At 46.7% G+C, this 22858-nt stretch overlaps 2 protein-coding genes across 5 annotated transcripts in view; both read left to right on the top strand.

The window, feature by feature from the left end:
• Positions 1–250, top strand: part of KIF5A (kinesin family member 5A) — an 82312-nt gene extending 82062 nt beyond the window's left edge. For 3 of the 4 annotated variants that reach the window (XM_056858086.1, XM_056858069.1, XM_056858077.1), the window contains exon 29: positions 20–249. The gene's annotated coding sequence lies outside the window, so the exon portion shown is untranslated. Of the gene's footprint in view, positions 1–19 lie in introns of all 4 variants that reach the window. The other variant, XM_056858061.1, reaches the window with a different exon arrangement.
• A 6368-nt stretch (positions 251–6618) lies between these two features.
• Positions 6619–22858, top strand: part of PIP4K2C (phosphatidylinositol-5-phosphate 4-kinase type 2 gamma) — a 44205-nt gene continuing 27965 nt past the window's right edge. Inside the window, exon 1 of the mRNA XM_056858110.1 lies at positions 6619–6753. Within this exon, the coding sequence (XP_056714088.1) occupies positions 6625–6753 (129 nt within the window). The 5' untranslated portion in view covers positions 6619–6624. The remainder of the gene's footprint in view (positions 6754–22858) is intronic.

Genomic DNA, 22858 nt, shown 5'->3' with positions numbered 1-22858 from the left:
TTTTTTCTCTCCTCTGTAGTTTCTAATCGGGACGGAAGCCTCCGCTCTGCATGCCGCAGCCCTGGCTTCCCATGGCCTCCGCTACAAAAAAACAGGCCCTGTTTTGTGTGTCCTGCTCTCTCCGTGTCCTGTATATTTATCCAGCTGCTGCTTCTCTCTTTCACTGTTTCACTGTCCTACTCACTTAACTAGGCAATGATATATTCACTTCCCCCCCTTGGAGAATTCCTCCCGTGCTCCCGAGTCAGGGGGCCTGGACCCCCTTTCTTTCCTGCCTCTGTCGCCTTAAGCAGATACCACAAGGGCTGGTTGCCGTTGAAGCCAGATGCAGAAGCCCCCCCGCCCCCAGTGGGAATAGGCTTCCCGAAGGGGTACTGCATTGACTCTTGCCTAGTACCCAGTGACTCTTCCATGTCAACTGAAGCCCTACTGTGCCCTTTAGGAGCGGAGCCCCTCCACGTTACTAGCGAGAAAGAACAGTTGCTCCTTGGTGGGGTTTAATCGCTAACTGTGGTGTCGATTAACTGTGCCCCTTGCAAAAAAGTTCCTTAACTAGCTCATATCCCTCCCGAGGGCATGAATGGGGGGCGGAGGATGCCACAACCAGGTACCCCTCACAGAGCCCACCACGGTGCTTGAGTCTCAGACCACATTCCCTGCCCACAGGCTAGGGGCACCGTGGCATTTTAAGTGACGACTAGATAGTTGGTGCTCTGCAGAAGGGAATTCCCTTGGGTTCAAGGCTCGGCTTCGGTCAGTATAAAAGCCTGTCCCTTTGACATGCTGTTTCGCTGAAGAGAGGTTTTATTGACGGGACCCCAGAGGGGAGCAAGGGGTAGAAGAGAATGACAACTCCCCTGAGAGCTTGCAACTGAGTGTGGCGAGCAGAGGGATTCTATTTCATTCTAGAAAGGGGAAGACAAGGTTGTCCGGGGTGTGTGCCGTAGGGGGGAGAGACGCTCGCAGATCATCCTGAGGGGTTTGGCTGTCAGTCCTCTCGCATGTCCTGACCAACCACGTCCCCTGCCTCTCCGGCGGGCAAGGGTCTTGGGACAGAACCATACTGCTATCGACACATGGGGGGGGTTGTTTCTTTTTTCCGCATCTCTTGATTAGCTGGGGTCAGTGGCCTTTTCGTCTGTGTTTTCCACGTATATCGCTAAGGGGAACAGTGAGTCCACTGCACATCTTCGATCAATGTCGCCACTTCTGAGTCACGCAGAGCAGACAGGATTGTGGGAGGAGGAAGGGGAAATGGCAACCTTTGGAGGGACCGCAGGCCTCTCTGCTGTCAAACTCCTTCATGGCAGCATTCCCCGCTCGGCCTTCCTGTGGGGGCTGCTGAAGCCCCCCACCACTTTCACCCTGTCTGCTCAGATCACACCAAATGTTGCATGTCAGAATATTTAAAAGTTTATTTAAAAAAATAATAAATGAACAAATATGTTAAAAAAACTGTCTCGCTTTGTGTATTATTATACAGCAAATAAAAGGGGATGACTTTCTTTCCTATCAATTTATAATTTCCTAAAAACAGTTGTGTGTATGTTAAGTGCTGTCAAGTCGCTTCCGACTCATGGCGACCCTATGAATCAAGGTCCTCCAAATTGTCCTAGCCTTAACAGCCTTGCTCAGATCTTGCAAACTGAGGGCTGATTAGGCTTTGTATAGGGTCTGTATAGTATAACTTGAAAAAGTGCAGAAAGAATGGAAAAAATGATTTGAGGTGTATCCTTCAGAAACACTGAAAATATCAGTTCAGGAGGTGGTGGTTTGTCTGAAAAGATAGAAAGGTGTATGTAATGGTATTTTTTATCAGGCTGATGGAAACCTTCTTGAGTTTCATGAAGCAATTTTATCACGCATGGTGGACAAAGAACAAGATTTCCAGTACTCATGAGAGAGAAGAATTGCAAGTGCTTGAAAACCACCTGCCTTGCGGAGTCTTGTGGCAGCAATAAATTTATTAGTCTTCCAGGTGACCCCAAACTCCTGTTTCTTTTTCCTGTAACAAACAAACACAGCTGCTTTTCTGGAATTATTTGCATTAACAACACTGGGCTATTTACAAAGCTTTGAAACATTTGCATTGCTGATAATGGGCGCATCTAGGTCACCAGTGTGGGGTCATGTTTAGAGTGCTGAAGTAGGAACTGAAAGACCCCAGTTCAAATTCCCACTCGGCCATGGAAGCTTGCTAGGTGATTAGGGTTGCCGAGTCCCTCTTCACCACTGGCGGGAGGTTTTTTTGGGGCGGAGCCTGAGGAAGGCAGGGTTTGGGGAGGGACTTCAATGTCGTACAGTCCAATTGCCAAAGCGGCCATTTTCTCCAGGGGAACTGATCTCTTTTGGCTGGAGATCAGTTGTAATAGCAGGAGATCTCCAGCTGGTACCTGGAGGTTAAGGAAAGACTCACCAAAAACTGTAAGGAAGATACTCACAAAGAAACAGTAATGGGCTCACAACGTGTAGCAAAAATGCACAAGATATAATTATACAAATCAATAGCTCAACAAATGACAAACAAGTGGACAAGAGGAAGTACATATATACATGAACAATAACTCAAAAGAATTCTATAAGCAGTTCAAAAGAACTTGATATCCAACACTACAAAAATGAGTGAAGTAGATTAGACCATCAGTGATGGTATCAGAGAAACAGTGAAGAATCACAGTGTTGCTGTAATGTTTGCATGGACGGTCAAAATTCTAGTTGTGGCTGGTCAGTCAAAAATGGCTGGTCAGTCAAAAATGCCAAGGAAGAAGAAGAAGGTAACGCTCTTCCAGAATAGAATATTCTCATCCAGAGAATCATGCAGCCCCAACGGGAGCCTGAGATCCAGGAACATTGTTAGTGTTAGACACATATTTAGAGGCTGACGAAGCCAATAGACGAAAGCGCGTTCTATTCCGGAAGAGCGCTACCTTCTTCTTCCTACACCACACTGGCATCAAGAGCCTGCATCGCTCCTTTCCTGGATTGCACCTCAAACATCTGCCGCTCGGTAATAAGGGATCAATTTCTAAGGTTCATTATAGGGAAGTTCGTACCTCATAATAAAGGCAGTAATCGGTCCACACTATTCTTGCCATGTCTGGGCATATATACAAATTTCCTACCCGAAAGAACACGGTGAAATTCCTCTGCTCTGGAAAGGCAGCAGATCCATTCCTAAATAAATAAATAAAATGCGTACAGAGGCCACATCAGGACACACATCTCTCAACACCCTTGTGTCGCTGCCCAGCAAACACAACTGCAGCTAAATCAATACGCATGCTTACATATGAAGCTCAACAGGAATTATTCCAGGAAAATATATGCATTGTGCTGCCTCCCGTGGAATTGTTTTTCAGTGAGTGCTATTTATTATTTATGGAAGGCTTTGCAACACAATGCAACTCCCCCCCCTGTTACCCCAAAGTTCAGTTAAAAGTCTACCCTGTGTTATTTAAATTTTATGCACCCACCTGCAATCCTTTTCCCTGACCTGGATGGCCCAGGCTAGCCTGGTTTTGTCAGCTAAGCAGGGTCAGCCCTGGTTAGCACTTGGATCATGGACCACCAAGGAAGCCCAGAGGGAGGCAATAGCAAATTGCCTCTTGCCCTGAAAATCCTACAGGGCTGCCATAAGTCAGCCGCAACTCGATGGCTAGGGTTGCCAACCTTCCGGTGGTAGCTGGAGATCTCCTGCTATTATAACTGATCTCCAGCAGATAGAGATTAGTTCCCCTGAAAAAATGGCCACTTTGGCAATTGGACTCTATGGCATTGAAGTCCCTCCCCTCCCCAAACCCCGCCCTCCTCAGGCTCCACCCCAAAAACCTCCTGCCGGTGGCGAAGAGGGACCTGGCAATTCTATCAATGGAACTTTCCACCATCACTGCAATCCTTTCCAGGGGAAGAGTCGTGGCTCGGTGGTAGAGCACAAGGTCCCAGTTCAATCCCTGGCATCTCCAGGTAAAAAAGGATCAGGTAGCAGCAGGTGACACCCTGGACAACAACTGCCAGCCAAAGTAGATGAGATTGACCAATGCAGCCGTTTTCTCCAGGTGAACTGACCTGCATAGACCAAGGTTACAATCCTATGCATGCTTACCTGGGCATAAACCCTATAGAAAACAGTGAGGCATACTTCTGAGTAAAGGGCAGCTTCTTGTGTTCAACCAAGGTCAGCATCTGCTTTGTCTGCAGAAGGCCCCAATCCAAAGCATCTGGAATTAAAAGGAGCAAGTAAGAGGGGATATGAAAGATCTCTCCCTGACATAAGGTTGCCAGCTCCAGGTTGGGAAATTCCTGGAGACTTGGGGGGGGGTAGAGTCTGGGGAGGGACTTTAATGGGATATGATGCCATAGAGTCTATCTTCCAAAGCAGACATTTTCTCCAAGTGAACTGATCTCTCTCGCTTGGAGATTAGTTGTAATAGCGGAAGATCTCCAGCCACCACCTGGAGCTTTGGCAACCCTACCCTAAGGCACTGGAAAGCCGCTGCCAATCGGAGTTAATACCACCCTGGATAGACCAAATTTACAAACCCATGCCCACCTACCTGGGAATAAGCCCTATAAGAACAAAGTAGGGCTTGCCTCTGAGCAAACATGCATAGAATTGTTCCCTAATGATCTGACTCTGAGGGGCTGTGGCTCAGTGGTCGAGCATTTGCTTGGCCTGCAGAAGGTCCCAGGCATCTCCTGTTAAAGGGACCAGGTGAGTGTGTGTGTGTGTTAAGTGCTGTCAAGTCGCTTCCGACTCATGGCGACCCTATGAATGAAAGTCCTCCAAAATGTCCTATCTTTGACAGCCCTGCTCAGATCCTGCAAATTGAAGGCGAGTAGGTGATGTGAAAGACCCCTGCCTGAGACCCTGGAGAGCCGCTGCCAGTCTGAGTAGACAATACTGACGGATGGACCAAAGGTCTGATTCAGTATAAGGCAGCTTCATGTGTTCATTATAAGACAGATTCTTTCGTTCAACCAATATAGCAAGGAGGAAAAAAAACACCCCAGATCTTGGCTTTAGCAAACCGGAGGGTAATTATAGTTACAGCGTCCTCCTAAATTAAAGCGCCAATTGCACACCACACTGTCACTTCCGACAGAACGCTGCAATTCCACCTCCACTAACTTCCCAGTAGTAGAAAAGAGCAAGAGTCCAGTAGCACCTTAAAGATTAACAAAAATATTTTCTGGTAGGGTATGAGCTTTCGTGAGCCACAGCTCACTTCTTCAGATACAGCTAGAATGTGAATCCATCTGTCAAGTAGAGGAGATTAACAGATCACTTCAGGATACAATGGTTCCATATTAACATACCACACCCTCATTAGCACATTACCTTGATACTTACAGGACAATGATTAGTACATTACCTTTGATACGTTTTGCAGGACAATGACTCAGCTCAAACCCAACCCCTTTCTGACTATTACTCTTCCTACACACTTGACACTGAGAGACACTGTCCTTCAGTGTTACTCCTCTGAAGATGCCTGCCACAGCTGCAGGCGAAACGTCAGGAAAGAAAATACCAAGACCACGGTCACACAGCCCGGATAACCTACAAGAACCAGAGGAGAGTGAATTCAGACAAGCATTCGTATGTAAATGTGAACAGTATGTCAATGTGAATAGCAGGCGTGATGGGATTAGGTGTGGTATGCAGAAGAGTCTGTGACGTCCAGGGGAGAGATGGGCGTGGAGAAATCAGCATTGGTAATGAGCCATGAATGCAAGGTCTTTATTCAGCCCAGGAAAATGCAAATAACAAAATATTTTTGTTAGTAAAATGTTGTCGAAGGCTTTCACGGTCAGAGTTCATTGGTTCTTGTAGGTTATCCGGGCTGTGTAACCGTGTTAGTCTTTAAGGTGCTCCTAGACTTTTGCTCTTTTCTAGTATGTCAATGTGAATAGCAGGCGTGATGGGATTAGGTGTGGTATGCAGAAGAGACTGTGATGTCCAGGGGAGAGATGGGTGTGCAGAAATCAGCATTGGTCATGAGCCATGAATGCAAGGTCTTTATTCAGCCCAGGTAAATGCAAATAACAAAATATTTTTGTTAGTCTTTAAGGTGCTCCTGGACTCTTGCTCTTTTCTAGTATGTCAATGTGAATAGCAGGCGTGATGGGATTAGGTGTGGTATGCAGAAGAGTCTGTGATGTCCAGGGGAGAGATGGGTGTGCAGAAATCAGCATTGGTCATGAGCCATGAATGCAAGGTCTTTATTCAGCCCAGGTAAATGCATTGACTTTAGTTTGAATATCAACTGTAATTCAGCAGTTTCTCTTTCCAACCTCCCTTTGAAATTCCTTTGGAAGAGAACGGCTACTCTTAAATCTGCAACAGAATGTCCTGGAAGGTTGAATTAACTTCCCAGCGTAAAGTACAGCCAACGTTCCTTCCGGGAGCGGAATTGCCCCGTCCACCAATGGCGGCTTCCGAGGGGTTGTCCCTCCGAGCCCTGTAGACCAATGGGCGGCTTCCGTCCGGGCTCGGGGGGCGGGGCTGGAACCCCAAGCCGTGCGTCACTGGGGTCCCCCCCGCCGTCACGTGGCGGCGGCCTCAGCTGATCGTCGTTTCCGTTGCCGGCGGAGAGGCGAAGCGGGGCTCGGTCGGCGGCGGCCATGGCAGCCTCGGTGGGGCCGGGGACCCGCACCAAGACCAAGAAGAAGCACTTCGTGCCGCAGCGGGTGAAGGTGCTGAGGTCGGCCGACCCGCTGCTGGGCGTGCTGGGCTGGGGCATCAACCACCAGGTGAGCTGACACGCGTCCTCCCGTGCTCACGTGCGCGCTCGGTCCTCTACACGCGTCTGGCTTCGGCGGGGAATCTTCCGCGGGTCTTCCCCCGTGGCGGCTCTAGCCCACGGGGGAGGAGATCTGCCTGCCCTTCCGTGTTTCCAAACTCATTCATTCGCAAACACGGCCGGGCCTGCCTCACGGGGTTGTTGTGAGGTTGAAATGGAGGGGAGAGGGGAACGTTGTGACTCAAGCTGGGTCCCCATTGGGGAGGCAAGGCGGAGTATAAAGGGGGGGGAGGTAGTTGTGAATTTCCTGCGTTGTGCAGGGGGTTGGGCTAGATGACCCTGGTGGTCCCTTCTAGCTCTATGAATCTGTGGTTCTGAAGATTGAGCTGTTCCTGAGTGGGACAGGCTTCCTTGGGAGGTGGTGAGCTCTCCCTCCCTGGAGGTTTTTAGGCAGAGGTTAGATGGCCATCTGTCAGCCATGCTGATTCTATGACCATAGGGAGTTCATGAGAGGGAGGGCATCCTGGCTGTCTTCTGGGCATGGAGAAAGGGTTACTGGGGGTGTGGGGGGGGGAGGTAGTTGTGAATTTCCTGCATTGTGCAGGGGGTTGGGCTAGATGACCCTTCCAACTCTGTGCTTCTATATCAGACCCGTTTTGCTGTCCCTCTTGGTTCAGAACTGGAGATGCTGTAGAGTTAAGCTAAAGAACAGACGCGCTGCGTTTATATCCTGCCTGGATTTCTAGTACACCCTTTTCCTTCGTGGAGTTAAGAGTGACGGGCACAAATCTTACATCCTCCAGTTCATCCTTTCAACAACAGCCCCTTGAGATAAGTTTGAGAGAAAGGGGGCAGCTCGCCCAAGGTCACCCAGTAAATTTTGTGGTGCGTGGGGATTTGAACCTGGGCCTCTCCCTCGTCCTAGTCCAGCTTCGGTAACTGTTGCGTGGCTCTGGCTCTCCTCGACTTTTTATAAGAGTGTTTTTGATCATTGATTGCTTTGGTTGTGTTGTTGTTCGAATCAAGTCCGGTAGCACCTTCGAGAGTTTCAGGGTATTGCATTGGCTTGTATTGAGTGGGATTCCTTTTGTAAACTGCTTCTGGAGTCTTTGAGAGAGTGGGATTAAAAACAACTCGCAATCCTCAATTATTAGACACCGAACCAGTTCCTTCTCATGTCTCTTTACCCCTGTTCTCCAGCTTGTGGTTAAGAGTGGTGGTTTGGAGCGGTGGACTCTGATCTGGAGAACCGGGTTTGATTCCCCGCTCCTCCACATGAGCGGCAAAGGCTAATCTGGTGAACTGGATTTGTTTCCCCACTCCTACACGTGAAGCCAACTGGGTGACCTTGGGCTAGTCACACTCTCTCAGCCTCACCTACCTCACAGGGTGTCTGTTGTGGGGAGGGGAAGGGATTGTAAGCTGGTTTGATTCTTCCTTAAGCGGTAGAGAAAGTCAGCATATAAAAACCAACTCTTCTTCTTTTCCCCCTTCCTAGTACTCTGTCAACTGGTACAGGCAACATAGGTCCTCTTCTCTTTCCACAAACATGCACTGCTGGTAAGAGTTGTTCACCTGGTAGACTAATCACTTCCTTGTTATTGGCCTGTTACTAAATTCCACCTCCCTCTCTGTAGAGATTAATATTGGGAACTGGCAGAAGGAATCATTGACAGGGGTCCATACAGATGGGGTCAGTGCGTGAGTGTGCTTTCTCAAATTTCCCATTTTCTTGTAACCACTCTCTTGCTCCTGAGCTTATTTTCCTGATATTGGGACTGCTCATCAAGAATTCCTCTAGTGTATGATCTTGTCAGATTTCAGAAGCTAAGCAGGGTCAGGCCTGGTTAGTACTTGGATGGGAGACCACCAAGGAATACCTGGACCGCTACGCAGAGGCAGGCAATGGCAAGCCACCTCTGTTCGTCTCTTGCCTTGAAAAACCCTACTGGGTTGCCGTAAGTTGGCTGTGCCTTGACGACACTTTACATACACACACGAGTTTCTCTAGGCTGGAAAGAGGCATTAGTTTTTCCTTACTTACTGTAAGACTTCAGCTGTATGTGTCTTTTCTGACCTTGAGCTTTCGTATGCAGTGCCCATAAATGGCCCCATACAGGATCAGAGCAGAGACGAAGAAAGGACTGCTTTTCTTGTTTTTTCGAAGAGGAAAAACGATATTCTTTGTTGGAGGGCTGTTGGCAGGATGGGGCAGATAGACTTAGAGGGGTCGACCCCACCTGATACTTCTCTGTCGCTATAGCTGATAATAATAAAATGACATCTCCAGCCCACCCTGTGCGGAGGATGAAAGCTGCAAAACCAGGCCACCCACTGAAGAGGTAGAGGTCTCTACATACATGGTCTTCTGGGGAAGTCTTTATTGAGGATTTTCTTCTGGTTAATTTATAAAGAGGCCTCATAAGGGTTGCGTAGGTTCAGAAGGGAAGCTGAGAGCAGCTGAGTGTCAGTTAAAGAATAAAGGGGCCTGAGAGCTTGGAAAATTCTGGAGGGGAAGATTTTGAAGGCCATGAGAGGGGAAGTTTCCTACTGCTTTTGCCCTCCTGTGATTTTTTAAATGTATCCTCCTTGCATCAGTTTAATACTTGATGTTATCTTCCTACTTAATAGAACACATCTTAGACAAGGCATTTATAAGTATCTGAAGTGGGTGTACAATCCGTCTAGCTTCAAATTATTCTAAAACAGTTAAGTATTACCAAGTCATATTGGATGTGTGGGTGCTAAGTAAACCTATGGTAATATTTTTGCCCATTATGCACTATAATTCTTGTACATATCTTTTTCTTGATAGCTTACTCCTTTGTCACCCTTCACCTATGGTTCTTTTTTCTACTTTTCTTAGGCAACGCGCAAACTTCCCAGATTTATTGGCGTGTTCAAAAAACTTTTGCTTGCTGAATTTTATTTTATTTTGCATCTCTTCTGGCTCTAATAAGTCCAAACCATTTTTCACTCTTGATTTCTTTTAGGATATTTTTCTTTGGCTTTCTGGCATGCTGATCTTCCAAATTCTTCAGCTTATCCACTAGATTATTCTTTTTTTTCAATCTTTGCTTCTTCGTCTTCCTCCTTTTTTAAATAGATTAGCCTGTCAGGTTTCTGCGTTCAGAGGGTCATCCCCAGCGATACCCAAAAGTCACAGGATAAATATTGAAAAGGTAACAGTTACCCCTAACCCTTCCTTTAAACTGCCTGGGAAGATTGTCTGTAATTGCAGGGTCATACAAGGGGCGCTTTCGCACACACTGAATAATGCACTTTCAATCCGCTTTCAGTGCACTTTGCAACTGGATTTTACTGTGTGAAATGGCAAAACCCATTTGCAGACGATCACTAAAGTACATTGAAAGTGGATTAAAAGTGCATTATTCAGCGTGCGTGAAAGCGCCCGTGGTCTCTTGAATGTGGAACCATAATTTTGAGTTGAAAGATTCTTGCCGGTAGGTAGAGCTAAAGAATCTCAAGTTCTAGTAGGTTATCCGGGTTGTGTGACCATGGTCTTGGTATTTTCTTTCCTGACGTTTTACCCACAGCTGTGGCAGGCATCTTTAGAGGAGTAACACTGAAGGACAGTGTTTCTCATTGTCAAGAGTGTCTTCCTACACTCTTGACACTGAGAGACACTGTCCTTCAGTGTTACTCCTCTAAAGATGCCTGCCACAGCTGTGGGCGAAACGTCAGGAAAGAAAATACCAAGACCACGGTCACACAACCCGGATAACCTACTAGAACCAATGAACTCTGACCGTGAAAGCCTTCGACAATAATCTCAAGTTATTTCTTTCCCAGCATACCCGTGCTGAACTCATATCAAATTGCCTTTACGGTATCCTCCCCACCAGTATACTGTACTGAGCATTGTTCATCCAGCTTCTTAGGACCTAACATATTGTCTGTGGGGCTGGGAAGCAAGGGAGTCCTTACTGGGTGTGGTGGTGGAGAGTGCCGTCAAGTCACAGCCTCCTTATGGAGACCCCTTGGGGTTTTCAAGGCAAGAGAGTAACAGAGGTGGTTTGCCATTGCCTGCCTCTGTGTAGAGACCCTGGACTTCCTTGGTGGTTTCCCATCTAAATACTAACCAGGGGAGAACCTGCTTAACTTTTGAGATCTATCAAGATCAAGCTAGCATGGGCCATTCAGGTCAAGGCCCTTATTGGGTACTCATAACAAATAGTAACCACTTTCTTTGGATATCCCCTTTCCATCCTGTAATCTTGCCTAGCATTTTTTTTAAAGTTTTGCTGTTGGCTAGAAACCAGCCTCTTTTGGGATTTCCTGTTGAAAGGTCGTTCTTTTGTTACTAATATCCAGGATTCTTACCCCCTCAAGGGATTTAGGGCTGAGTGTTACTTGCCAGGTTTAATTCTGTAGTACAAACCAAAGAAATAATTTGGCTTTTCTTAGGAATTTATACTTGGTTGAGGTCAACCACTTGTTAGCTTTTTTAAAAATTTTATTTCCTGGTTTCCTGTACAGCCTATTTTAGGGGCTCACAGTAGTGAGAGCAAGCCATCACTTGACTTTGCGAACCACCTTACCCTGTGAGTAACAGAGGAATCTTGAGCTGCCTTCAGGTCTAGGGACCATACATTTCATACTTCCTCATACCCTCCTTCATCAGGCATCAATACTATCCTGATCAGCCACTAGTGGTTGTATAATAATCCATCCTGTTGGGGAAAAGGTCTCTGATTACCATCTGGGTGTTAGCCAGTTCGGTTTTTATTTGGGAATCTTAAAAGATGCTTTAAACATATACGTTGCTAGGCATTACACCACAAGAATTACCCTCACAACTTGAAGATCTGTTTAAATATGCCACAACAGCCGCCAGAGTAGTTTTAGCGAGGAAATGGAAACCACCACTTCTCCCAGATATAGAAGAATGGAAAGATAAATGAATGGAATACGTCACTATGACAAAAATGACCAATATGATAAACATAAGCAATGGCGTGAGTGACGAGCTCTTCCATGAGAAATAGAAACTATTTTATAAATATGTTGAGACTTAATGTCAATAATGTCAATAGTTAATGACAGTTTAATCATAAAGCCAGATAACTATTCCGATTGCAGAGATATTACGCATGCCTGACAGATATAATAGATGATCACTGCCTGATTATGATGTATCTTAATTCGCCTGAATGCTTTTTCTTTTTTTGTTTCACAAACTGGGCAATTATTAGATTGAAAAACGATATTGAAAAGCTGGGTAATGTAGTCTGCTCGATCTGTTCATGAATCTTGTTTGCTCAATTTTGCGCTGGGTATCTTCATGTTTTCCCCCTTCTCCCTTTTTTCCTTTGTACCCCTTACTATTAAAAAAAAAAGTTTTAAGCATGAGAAGATGAGACTTACTGGAAAAGAGAGTAATGCCAAGGAAAGATGAAGGCAGCAGGAAAAGAGGAAAACCCACCATGAGATGGACTGAACCAGTCAAGGAACCCACATCCTTCAGTTTGCAACACCTGTGCAAGGCTGTTAATAACAGGATGTTTTGGAGGTCATTAATTGCCACCACCAACTGGTGGTTGTATCTTTTCTGTTGTATTATTTTCATGCTCCTTAAGGAAAGGGCCCTACCAGAAGTAACCTTTCCACTAGTGTCTTGAAACACAATTTCCTGTTCTTTGCTGCTTGTGGCTCAAAGTCCTATGCAGGTCTCCTATGGACCTCCTTTTGAGTGCTTGTTATACTGCCACGTAGCTCAAAGTGATTTTGACTAAGCAGTTTGTGCTAAAAGAAATTTTCTTAATGAGAGGGAAAGATCTATGGTCGCAGAACACAGATTTGAGTTGGGGACTTCCAGTGTGGATTCTTGGCCGGAGCATATGTATGATAGGTAGGGTTGCCAGTTCTGGGTGGGGAAATACCTGGAGATTTGGGAGGTGGAGACTGGGGAGGGGAGGGACCTCAGCAGGGTACAATGCCATAGAGTCCATCTTCCAAAGAACCAGGGTGGTGTAGTGGTTAAGAGTGGTGGTTTGGAGTGGTGGAGCCTGATCTGGAGAACCGGATTTGATTCCCCACTCCTCCACATGAGCGGCGGAACCTAATCTAGTGAACTGGATTTGTTTCCCCGCTCCTCCACATGAAGCCAGCTGGGTGACTTTGGGCTAGTCACACTCTCTCAGCCCCGCCTACCTCACAGGGTGTCTATTGTGGGGAGGGGAAGGGAAGGTGATTGTAAGACGGTTTGATTCTCCCTTAAGTGGTAGAGAAAGTCAACAGTGGCTGTTACCACACTAGGTATTCCCAGCGATGTATTAAGAGTTTGAAACTGTTATAAAAAATACTGTTCGCACTTTGTTTGGCCCCTTTAGCTGTGAAGTCGTCTTCCAACCATTTTTTAGCCGTTGCATCCAAAAACCCTTTTAAAGCGATGTTTTTTATAACATTTCCAAACTCTTGATACATCGCTGGGAATACCTAGTGCGGTAACAGCCATATAAAAACCAACTCTTGTTCTTCCAGATGAACTGATTTTGGTCGCCTGGAGGTCACTTGTAATAGAGGGAGATCTCCAGGTGCTACCTGGAGGGTAGCAACCCTTGATAGGCTGATCAAATAAATGAGGCCATCAGTGCCCTGGTGTTAGGTTGCTGCCCTAGATTTGCTGGGGGCTCCTTTCTGCTGGTCAGAAGGCAAGGGTGGCTTAATTGGGACGCCGCAGATGTAGTAATAGCGCGATGCCGTGGCAAATGAATTAAAACATCTGAGCGGAAGCCGCAGTCCCCTCAACGCAGCCTATTTCACGATGAGCCTGGTCTCATTTAAGCTGAGAAAGGAGGTCACCCCCTGAGCCCTGGATGGAAAGGGAATTAACCGGTTCACGGTGGACAGTAATTGCCTCTTTCCGCAAGGCGTGCACCGGTCTTAACCAGGCAGCCCGCATTCCAGCCTTCGACCTTCATCTCTGACTGACCCTCTCTCCCTCTGATTCCAGCTGCTTTATGACACCCCCCCCCCCAGTGTGGGGAGGGGAGCGCATGAGCTCCGGTGACTCAACCCCTGAACGTTTCAGAGTCCGGAAAGGAGGAGGCTGCTGGTACGTGGGCCTGGTAGCATGCCCTTCTGTCTTACAAACTGTTGCCGCCGCGGGCGGAGTTGCTCGGTGCGCAAAAGCTGGTTGCTTCCTTCCTTTTTCTCCTTCGGTGCTTCCGAGGCGCAGCTGCTAAAAATAATGTGCCGTGTGACGCGTTTTCCTTTAAAAAGAAAGCCGAAAAAGAACTGGCGAAGCTAAAATTGCCGGGGGGGCCTTGGCATCTTTCACTGGGCTGGACAGAAGCATGCTAACAGAGCACGAATTGGTTCCTCTGATTCTTGAAGTGCCTGGTTTTACCTTCTTAATGCTGCGTGTGCACGGCTGTTCTCTGTTTGTCTGCTAATTCCCGGTCACCGCTATTTTTTGGTTAGATGGTTTCCATTTAGGACTGGCTTGCTAAGCCGCTAGCGCCAATGGATCGTTTTCCTGGGTTCTGGTTCTGAAACCAGCACTGCTTTGCGCCGTTGCTCAGTGCCAGTTGAGTATCCCTTATCCAGACGTCTGATATCTGGACTAATCCGAAAACTGGACCTTTTGAGCTGGCATGCAGGCATTACTCACAGGCCCTTAGTACTCCCATTGATGGTTCAGAGTACACAGAATTATTAACAGTATTGTTTAAAATTACATTCAGGCTGTGTGTATAAAGCATATTTAAAACATAAATGAATTTCGTGCCTAGACTTGGGTCCCGTCCCTAAGATAGCTCATTATGGGGAGGGGCTGTGGCTCAGTGGTAGAGCATCTGCTTGGCATGCAGAAGGTCCCAGGTTCAATCCCCGGCATCTCCAGTTAAAAGGACTAGGCAGGTAGGTGATGTGAAAGACCTCTGCCTGAGACCCTGGAGATCCCCTGCTGGTCGGAGTAGACAAAACTGACTTGGATGGACCCAGGGTCTGATTCAGTATAAGGCAGCTTCATATGTTTGTATGTATATGCAAAAATTCCAAGATATTCCAAAATATGGAAAGAGCCAAATACGGACCACTTCTGGTCCCAAGCAGCCCGGATGAAGAATACTGAACCTGTAACTACGGTCAGAGCACTTCTGATGTACATAGTATTCATAAATCAGAGGAGGGGCAGGTCTTATCCATGGGTCCCCTGGGCTTTCTGGTGTTTCCTCCTCCATTCACCAGCTTAGGGATTGTCCATCTGGCGGGTTGCACGATGTTGTAGGGAATGCAAACTCCCAGGGAAAGATCTTGGAGCAAGCAAAAGCAGAACCTCTACCACCCCTACCACCTCGATGGCAGCGATCTAATCTTGTGGCTTATGGACACATGAGACAGTCTCTCTCCCCCACCACACACACACCTTCATTGAAGGGAGGGTGTCTGGCATGCCTTACCTTGTCTTACTGCTAATGCCTGCATGGGCTTAATGCTCTGTTTGAAAGATCCTTGTGCGCATGTGTGGATGTGTGCACCCTAGCCTTGCTGAAGAGATGGGTGGCGGGTGGGTTGGGGAGCTTGGAAAGTGGCGAAAGGGGCCTGAATTTGAAGAGCTGGAAGCTGCCCTTTCTGTGGAAACTGATGGGAATGTTTGTACTTCGTTTGGTCAAAAGACCATTCTGAAGATAAGTGAGAGAAGGCTGTGCTAAAGCCGAAAACCCCTGCAAGTGACTGCCTTGTCACTTGCAGGAAGGATGTAACTCACAAGAGCCAGAGTGGTGTAGTGGTTAAGAGTAAAGGTAAAGTTAGTCCCCTGTGCAAGCACCGGGTCATTACTGACCCATGGGTGATGTCACATCCTGACGTTTACTAGGCAGACTATGCTTACGAGGTGGTTTGCCAGTGCCTTCCCCAGTCATTTTCCCTTTACCCCCAGCAAGCTGGGTACTCATTTTATCGCCCTTGGAAGGATGGGTCAACCTTGAGCTGGCTTCCTGAAACTGACTTCTGTCGAGATTGAATTCAGGTCGTGAACAGAGCTTGGACTGCAGTACTGCAGCTTTCCACTCTGTGCCATGGGGGCTCCTATTAGTGGTCAAGAGTGGCCGACTCTGATCTGGAGAACCAGGTTTGATTCCCCACCCCTCCACGTGCAGCCTGCTGGGTGACCTTGGGCTAGTCACAGTTCTCTCCAAACTCTCTCAGCCCCACCTACCTCACAGGGTGTCTGTCGTGAGGAAGGGAAGGGAAGACGGTTTGAGACTCTTTAAGGTAGAGAAAATCGGGGTATAAAAACCAACTCTTCTTCTTCTACCTCTCCGGTAAGCCTGGAGTGGAGCTTGAGACTGCTGTGCTCTTCCAGGTCCAGTGGTTCAGCGCAACAGCCTGTTCTTAGCTCTGAGCCCACATAAGTGAAATGATTCATCACTACTGTTCTGTGCCTGCAGGAGCAAGCCTATTTCCTTTGATGCATGTTGTGCACAGAGCGCCTGGCCTCAAGGGGAGCCCTTGTGGCCCAAGAGGGCTTTGAATGCCGGTTTCCCTAAGCAGAGTTGAGTTGGATACTGTGTGCACTATTTTTTCCCCCAATATCAAAAACCTTTAATGGCATAAAAAAGAGCATGTTAAGATAGTACAATACTTATCAAGTACAATACTTATCAAGTTCAATATAACACAATAGTAGAGTTCCACTATAAGCACCAAAGAACACAAGCAATTGGCATAACTATTACTTGTCAATACTAAAATCAATAGCTAATTTTTTTGCCAAATATTCGGCAACTGCTTCTGTAGAGTTGGGGGACTTATCCGCTTGTAAAAGTTGGGTAGTCCTATTCACTGGGCCAGGGAGATTCATGATGATTGGATCTATAAAACAATTTCTTAAACTGGAGAAAAAAGGGTAAAGCAGTAAGATGTGAGTTATGGAATCGGGTTCGAGGTGGCAGAATTTACATGGTCTGTCTCTAAATGGGATATTGTGGAATCTCCCGGAGAGAACTGCTGAGGGAAAGATGTTAAATCTGGCGAGCATAAAAGCCCGCCGATGGAGGGGGTTAGTGATGTTTTCTATGTCGGGGGCACCTCCAGGCATATAGGTCGTCAGTCCGTGACAACGGGGAGCTTGTCATAGTGGGACCTGCATTAATGGTCTGTTTTCCAATGTCCCTAATTCTTCGCCGGATCAAAGAAAATGTCCTTTGATGCATGTTGTGCACAGAGTGCCTGGCCTCAAGGGGAGCCCTTGTGGCCCAAGAGGGCTTTGAATGCCAGTTTCCCTAAGCGGAGTTGAGTTGGATACTCTATGCGCTATATAGCATGTTGTTAGTTCCTGTACAGCCTACTCCACATATCTCGAAGGAGAAATGTTCCCTTTGAGGAAGATGTCGAAGAGGGCATTTTAAAAAATATACGCTGCCAGCATTGTGTAGGGGTTAAGAGTGGTGGCTTGGAGCGGTGGACTCTGATCTGGAGAACCGGGTTTGATTCCCCACTCCTCCACATGAGTGGCGGAGGCTCATCTGGTGAACTGGGTTGGTTTCCCCACTCCTCCGCACGAAGCCAGCAAGGTGACCTTAGGCAAGTCACAGCTCTGTTAGAGCTCTCTCAGCCCCACCTACCTCATAGGGTATCTGTTGTAGGGAAGGGAAGGCGATTGTAAGCCGCTTTGAGTCTCCCTTAAGTGGCTGAGAAAGTCGTCATATAAAAACCGACTCTTCTTCTTCAAAGGAGAAATATTCCCTTGAAGAGGGTCTTTAAAAATATATGCTGCCTTATACTGAGTCGGGAAACTGTTCTTTTTAGTTCAGTATTCTCTGCTCTGCTGGCAGCTGCCTTCTAGGAGCTCAGGGGGAGACTGTTATTTCCCAGTATCTGCTACTTGAGGTCCTTTAAATGGAGATGCCAGCGGCTGAACCTGGGACGTTGTGCATGCAATGCATGTGCTCTGCCACTGAGCCCACAGGAGCAAACCTGTTTTTTCTCAGAAGGTAATTGCAGTTGCCCCTTGAGAATGAAAGTGTGATTGGGGCAGTTGGGCAGTTATTTACCGTCTATCACAATGGCTTGCACTGGGCTCTTTCTAGACCAGGGGTCCCCAACATCTTTTCTGGTGCTCGTCAGGTGTTTTCAGGAAGTGTGGGGGCCAGGTAGGTCTTTTGCCCAGCAGGGCTTCCGACTGACTGGAGATTCGACTGGCTGTGCAGATTTTTGTAAAGAAAATGTTGCTTTGGCAGCAGCTGCCACCACAGCACAAGGATCTGCAGTGTGTTACCGAAGTTAAGCTGTGGCAACCGTTTTGTGGCTGGCACCCACCACCCCGTGTCAGAATGCCAATTGTGTCCGCAGGCTCCAAAAGGGTGGGGACCCCTGTCTTGAAGGAACCCAGCTTCAATTTACCTGGGGGGCGGGGAGGGGGAGGAAAAGAGTGAGGTCTACATGTGGAGCTTCTGATGTGATCTATGATCCACCAATGTGTTTCATTGTTAGGAATGTGCGTTTGGCAATGTGTGCAATAACACGCAGTGATCTACGAGCTAGCTTAAGCGTCACGTGTGACGTTGCCACATTCCCACCCCTTCGTTATGATACCATAGCACGAAACCCATTCTTGTGAACTGCGTTAAAATAAATTTAAATGCACAGTTTGGGATGTGTATGTGAGAGAGCGGAATATGTGCCTTTAACCATTTTTAAAAATGTGGCTATAGGATGAATGCGGATCAACCTTTTACATCTGTTGAAAGTACCTTGATGGCCAGGCAGTACCTAGAAGGGGGCCGAATGCTTTAAAAATAATGCATGACTATATTATACTATGAATATCATATTAAGAAAATGCGAGTCTATCAGGTGGCAAAGGGGATATATGAAGTAAGCAAAAACATGTATTTGCATTGAAATAATGTATGAGACAAATATCCAACAGTAAAAAGGTAAAGGTCCCCTGTGAAAGCACTGGGTCATTCCTGACCCATGGGGTGACGTCACATCCTGACGTTTCCTAGGCAGACTTTGTTTTACGGGGTGGTTTGCCAGTGCCTTCCCCAGTCATCTTCCCTTTGCCCCCAGCAAGCTGGGTCCTCATTTGACCGACCTCGGAAGGATGGAAGGCTGAGTCAACCTTGAGACGGCTACCTGAAACCAACTTCCGTCAGGATCGAACTCAGGTCGTGAGCAGAGCTTGGACTGTAGTACTGCAGCTTACCACTCTGTGCCACGGGGCTACTGGTGGAATCCAACAGTAGCTTCTTGTGATAGTTAGGTATAAATGCAGATGCTGAAAGGTAGAACTGTTTTTAAAAAAAATAACAACAATATGATATTGTATTTAAAATTCAAACTAACTGGTATACAAAGGTGGAATTTATATTTTTGTTTAGAAATAACAACGATAGAAAATATCCTAGTATTAAAAATAGCAGGGCTTCCAATAATAATGCTTCAGGTGGTTGTTTTACCTTGCTTATGTTTATGATTTTTTTCCCTTTTGTTTCCCCCCAAAAATCCCTCTTGAATTTCTGTATCCCGTATTTAAAAAATCAATTTTAAAAAATTACTCATTACCATGGGACGCGCTACAGCCCTCTTCAAATACAGGAAATGTTTGGTACAGGTGTGGTTATAAGGAAGGATTATCTGTACTAGAGAGAGAGAGAGCTGTCTTTGGACGTTAATAGTGAAAGAGTTTCTTATCTTTCAGAAGCACAGCGTGCTCTCACAGCTGGGTACATATACAAGGGTGCTCAGGTTCCAAGTGCGAATTCCTTCTGGCCTTGGGACAGCCAGGTCAGAGTCCCCTGCCCCCCCCCCCCATGATAATTGGGTGACCTTAGGCCAGTTAACAGCGACTCGTGGTGGGGGTGTTATGAGGTTAAAGCCGAGGAGGAGAGAACGATGTGATAACCTGCTTTGGAGCCCCACGAGAGAGAGAAGCGGGATATAAAAACAAGAGCTAGGGGTGTGCACTATGGAAGGACCGCATGAATTCACCCTGCAGCAGCAGTGGGTTTAGCAATCTGATTCTCTGAATCGAGCTCATATGCGATGGATGTGCAGTTAGGGATGCCAGCCTCCAGGTACTGCTGGAATTACTGAGATATAATGGACAACACACAAGGGTGACAAAGTGTATCAAAGTGTATCAAGTGTACAAACTAACATATAACAAACACACAATATAATACAAAACTCTTTCAAAGTCCAAGGTACAAAATGCTAGTTTAAGAGCCAAGCATCAAGGAATTCTTCATATAGAAGTTGCTAGGAAGACGATCGTTTCTGTATTCTTCATCAGTTCCATTTAGTTCAAGTTTCTCTTATATGCACATAAGGTTATCCAATTTAAATACAGTCTCTTTTCTCAAACTGATAGGAGATCAAGCTGTGTATGGTCTTTCAAATTAAGGAGATCAAGCTGTGTATTGTCTTTCAAATTAAGGTTCCAATACAGGATACAACATTGTCAATACACAGATTGTACAGACAAATTCAACATTTCAACTGTTCCCACCGGGATACTACAAGTAACTGCCTCACCTGCCAGGTACTCCCTGGAGATCTCCTGCTATTACAACTGATCTCCAGCTGTTAGAGATCAGTTCCCCTGGAGAAAATGGCCGCTTTGGCAATTGGACTCTATGGCCTTGAAATCCCTCCCCAAACTCCGCCCTTCTTAGGCTACCCCAAAAACCTCCCAATGAGGGATCCGGCAACCCTATGCGCGCTTGAAGTATGCACATAATGAAAACGATGTCACTGTTTAAATTGACTGCTAAACTTTTCAGCTTGGTTAGCCCTGTACAGCGTATTCAATTTAAGCTACAAAACAGCTGGGTCTCCCCCCCCCCTTCCCCATCAGTCAGTCACTTGAACTCCTCCTCCCAACTGCAGCTCCCACTTTCCCATGCATTATATATGTGCTTCTCTTTCTAGTGCCGGACGCTGTGTATAATCTTATTAGCAGAAAACGATTCTCCGTGCAGGCTGGTTTAAATTGGCCCCAGCGTGGCTGCTTTCTGTTCAGCAGGGAAGGAGGGTGGCACCGTCTGCGGTAGCAGTTATCTGGGATATGTAAAGGGTTGGGGGGGGCAGCTGGTTGGGAAACGATGACGGTATGCTGTACCCCTCACTTCTCTGACCTGTGAACCTTACCCTCTCCCTGGTAAATGATCATAAGAGCGGGAAGCCCGCACCTATACCTGGCCCTTTTCTCCCTCACTCCTTCCTGCCTTCATGGTCATGTTGGAAGCCTGTGTCTGAAATAGGGTTGCCAGCTCCAGGTTGGGAAATACCTGGAGATTTTGGGGATGGAGGCTGGGGAGGGCAGGGTTTGGGGAGGGGAGGGACTTCAATGGGGCATAATGCCCTAGAGCCAACCTTCCAAAGTGGCTATTTTCTCCAGGCAATCTGATCTCCGTTGCCTGGAGATTAGTTGTAATACCAGGAGATCTCCAGCCACCATCCGGAGGTTGGCAACCCTAGTCTGAAGTGAAAGATCCGAGGGCTTGGCTCAGGAGAATGAAGTGATAGGATGCTGATGGTGATAGACTGGATCACACCGTTTCAGACTACAGTCAGTTGATTCCAACTTTTGGTGTTCCTTTGCAGAAAAGAACCATTTCCCTGCTCGTAGACGACTAGTGCAGCGGGACTAGGGGTTATGTCCACCTTCCTGCTTGGTATGCCGGCTTTCTGTTTGCGGGGAGATTTTGACCTAGGCATATGTTCCCAGGTGCCACCTTCCACCTGTGTTCTGAAGTGACGCAGCCCATTCTACCACCGCACATCTTTGCCACCTCGTTCCCTTGGGACTTGCCGACCGACTCGTCGGTGGTACTTTTCTCTGAACCGAAAGCCCCTCTTCCCAAGCTTGTGAACGGGAGGGTGTTTGATAGAAGCTTTCCAGTAGCGAGAGAGCAGAATCCGGCCTCTTCCTGGCATTGGGGTGATGCGGCAAAGCCCTGACGGCTGGAGAGCTGCTTCTGCCGGCGTGCGCGCACAATCCCAAGAGTGGGAAATTTAAGTCGTGGTTTTTTACCTCCGGGGTGTTACCTTGAACTGAGTTCTCGGGATGATTAAAGGATTCCAAGCCATTTATCCTAGCGTTCTTGGCTATTACGGCCAATCCTGTCGAAAACAAAGGGGGAAATCCTGCCTGGGTTTCTGCACTTGAGGCGTGTGCGTTGCACCTCTTTTTGCGGGCTCGTATGGATGTTGTGACTGGTCCGAGGTTGCTCGGAAGCGGAATATGTGACTTGAGGGAGGAGCGCTTCTCAAGGTAACGCCGGAAATCCCACGAATCACCTGAGGGTCATGACAAGCACCTACGGGGCATTGAGTGATGTACCCCCTTCTCTCGAGCTGGGATTCTGGGCAAAAACTTCCTTCGGGGTCCAAAAAAGGGGGTGGTGGAAACGAAACTTAACCCTATAAACGGAATTAAGTACCTAGAAGGTCAAGCAGAAAACAGCTGATGAGGCCAACAATATGATTAAAAGCTAAACCATCAAAAGGTTTTCTGAATATATATTAAGTTTAATACAAGTTAAAATCCCAATGATGCTAATAACTCCTATATGTCCTTGCAAGAAGTCTTCCAAACACATACAATCATACCCAAACCATAAAAAAACATATGTGATTGTTTATGGTTTGTGCATGATTGTATGTCTTATTGTATATTATGCCTGTACTGTTATTTTAGTATAGGCCTTTGGAAGGTTTCTTGCAAGGCCATATAGGAGTTATTAGCATCATTGGGGTTTTAACTTGTATTAAACTTACATGAATGAATGGTTTTATTTGCATTTAGCCATAGGCCATTATAAACATGTCAAGGATACCACAGATACATGATAAAGGAAATATAAGGTTAATAAAATTCTGGATTGGTAATAAATTTAGTAAAACTATGCTAAAATATACATAATGAAACTATGCTAAACTCGATGCATTAAGAGAAATAATAAGTAAAAATTGTGGTGGTGTCCCAATCAGCCAGTGGGACCTAACAACCATTAAAATCAACCCAAAAGTTCAGCTCTCTTAGCAACCATATTGGACCTTATTTTCTTTGCCGCCAGAGCATACAGGAAAGTCTTATAAGAAACCCATCGGTGTCTTTTAACAAAAATACTAATTTC

Source organism: Euleptes europaea, chromosome 1 (assembly GCF_029931775.1).
Source record: "Euleptes europaea isolate rEulEur1 chromosome 1, rEulEur1.hap1, whole genome shotgun sequence".
NCBI classification, from domain to species: domain Eukaryota; kingdom Metazoa; phylum Chordata; class Lepidosauria; order Squamata; family Sphaerodactylidae; genus Euleptes; species Euleptes europaea.
The sequence above is the reverse complement of the archived record's forward strand: the minus strand, read 5'-3'. Positions and strand labels throughout refer to the sequence as shown.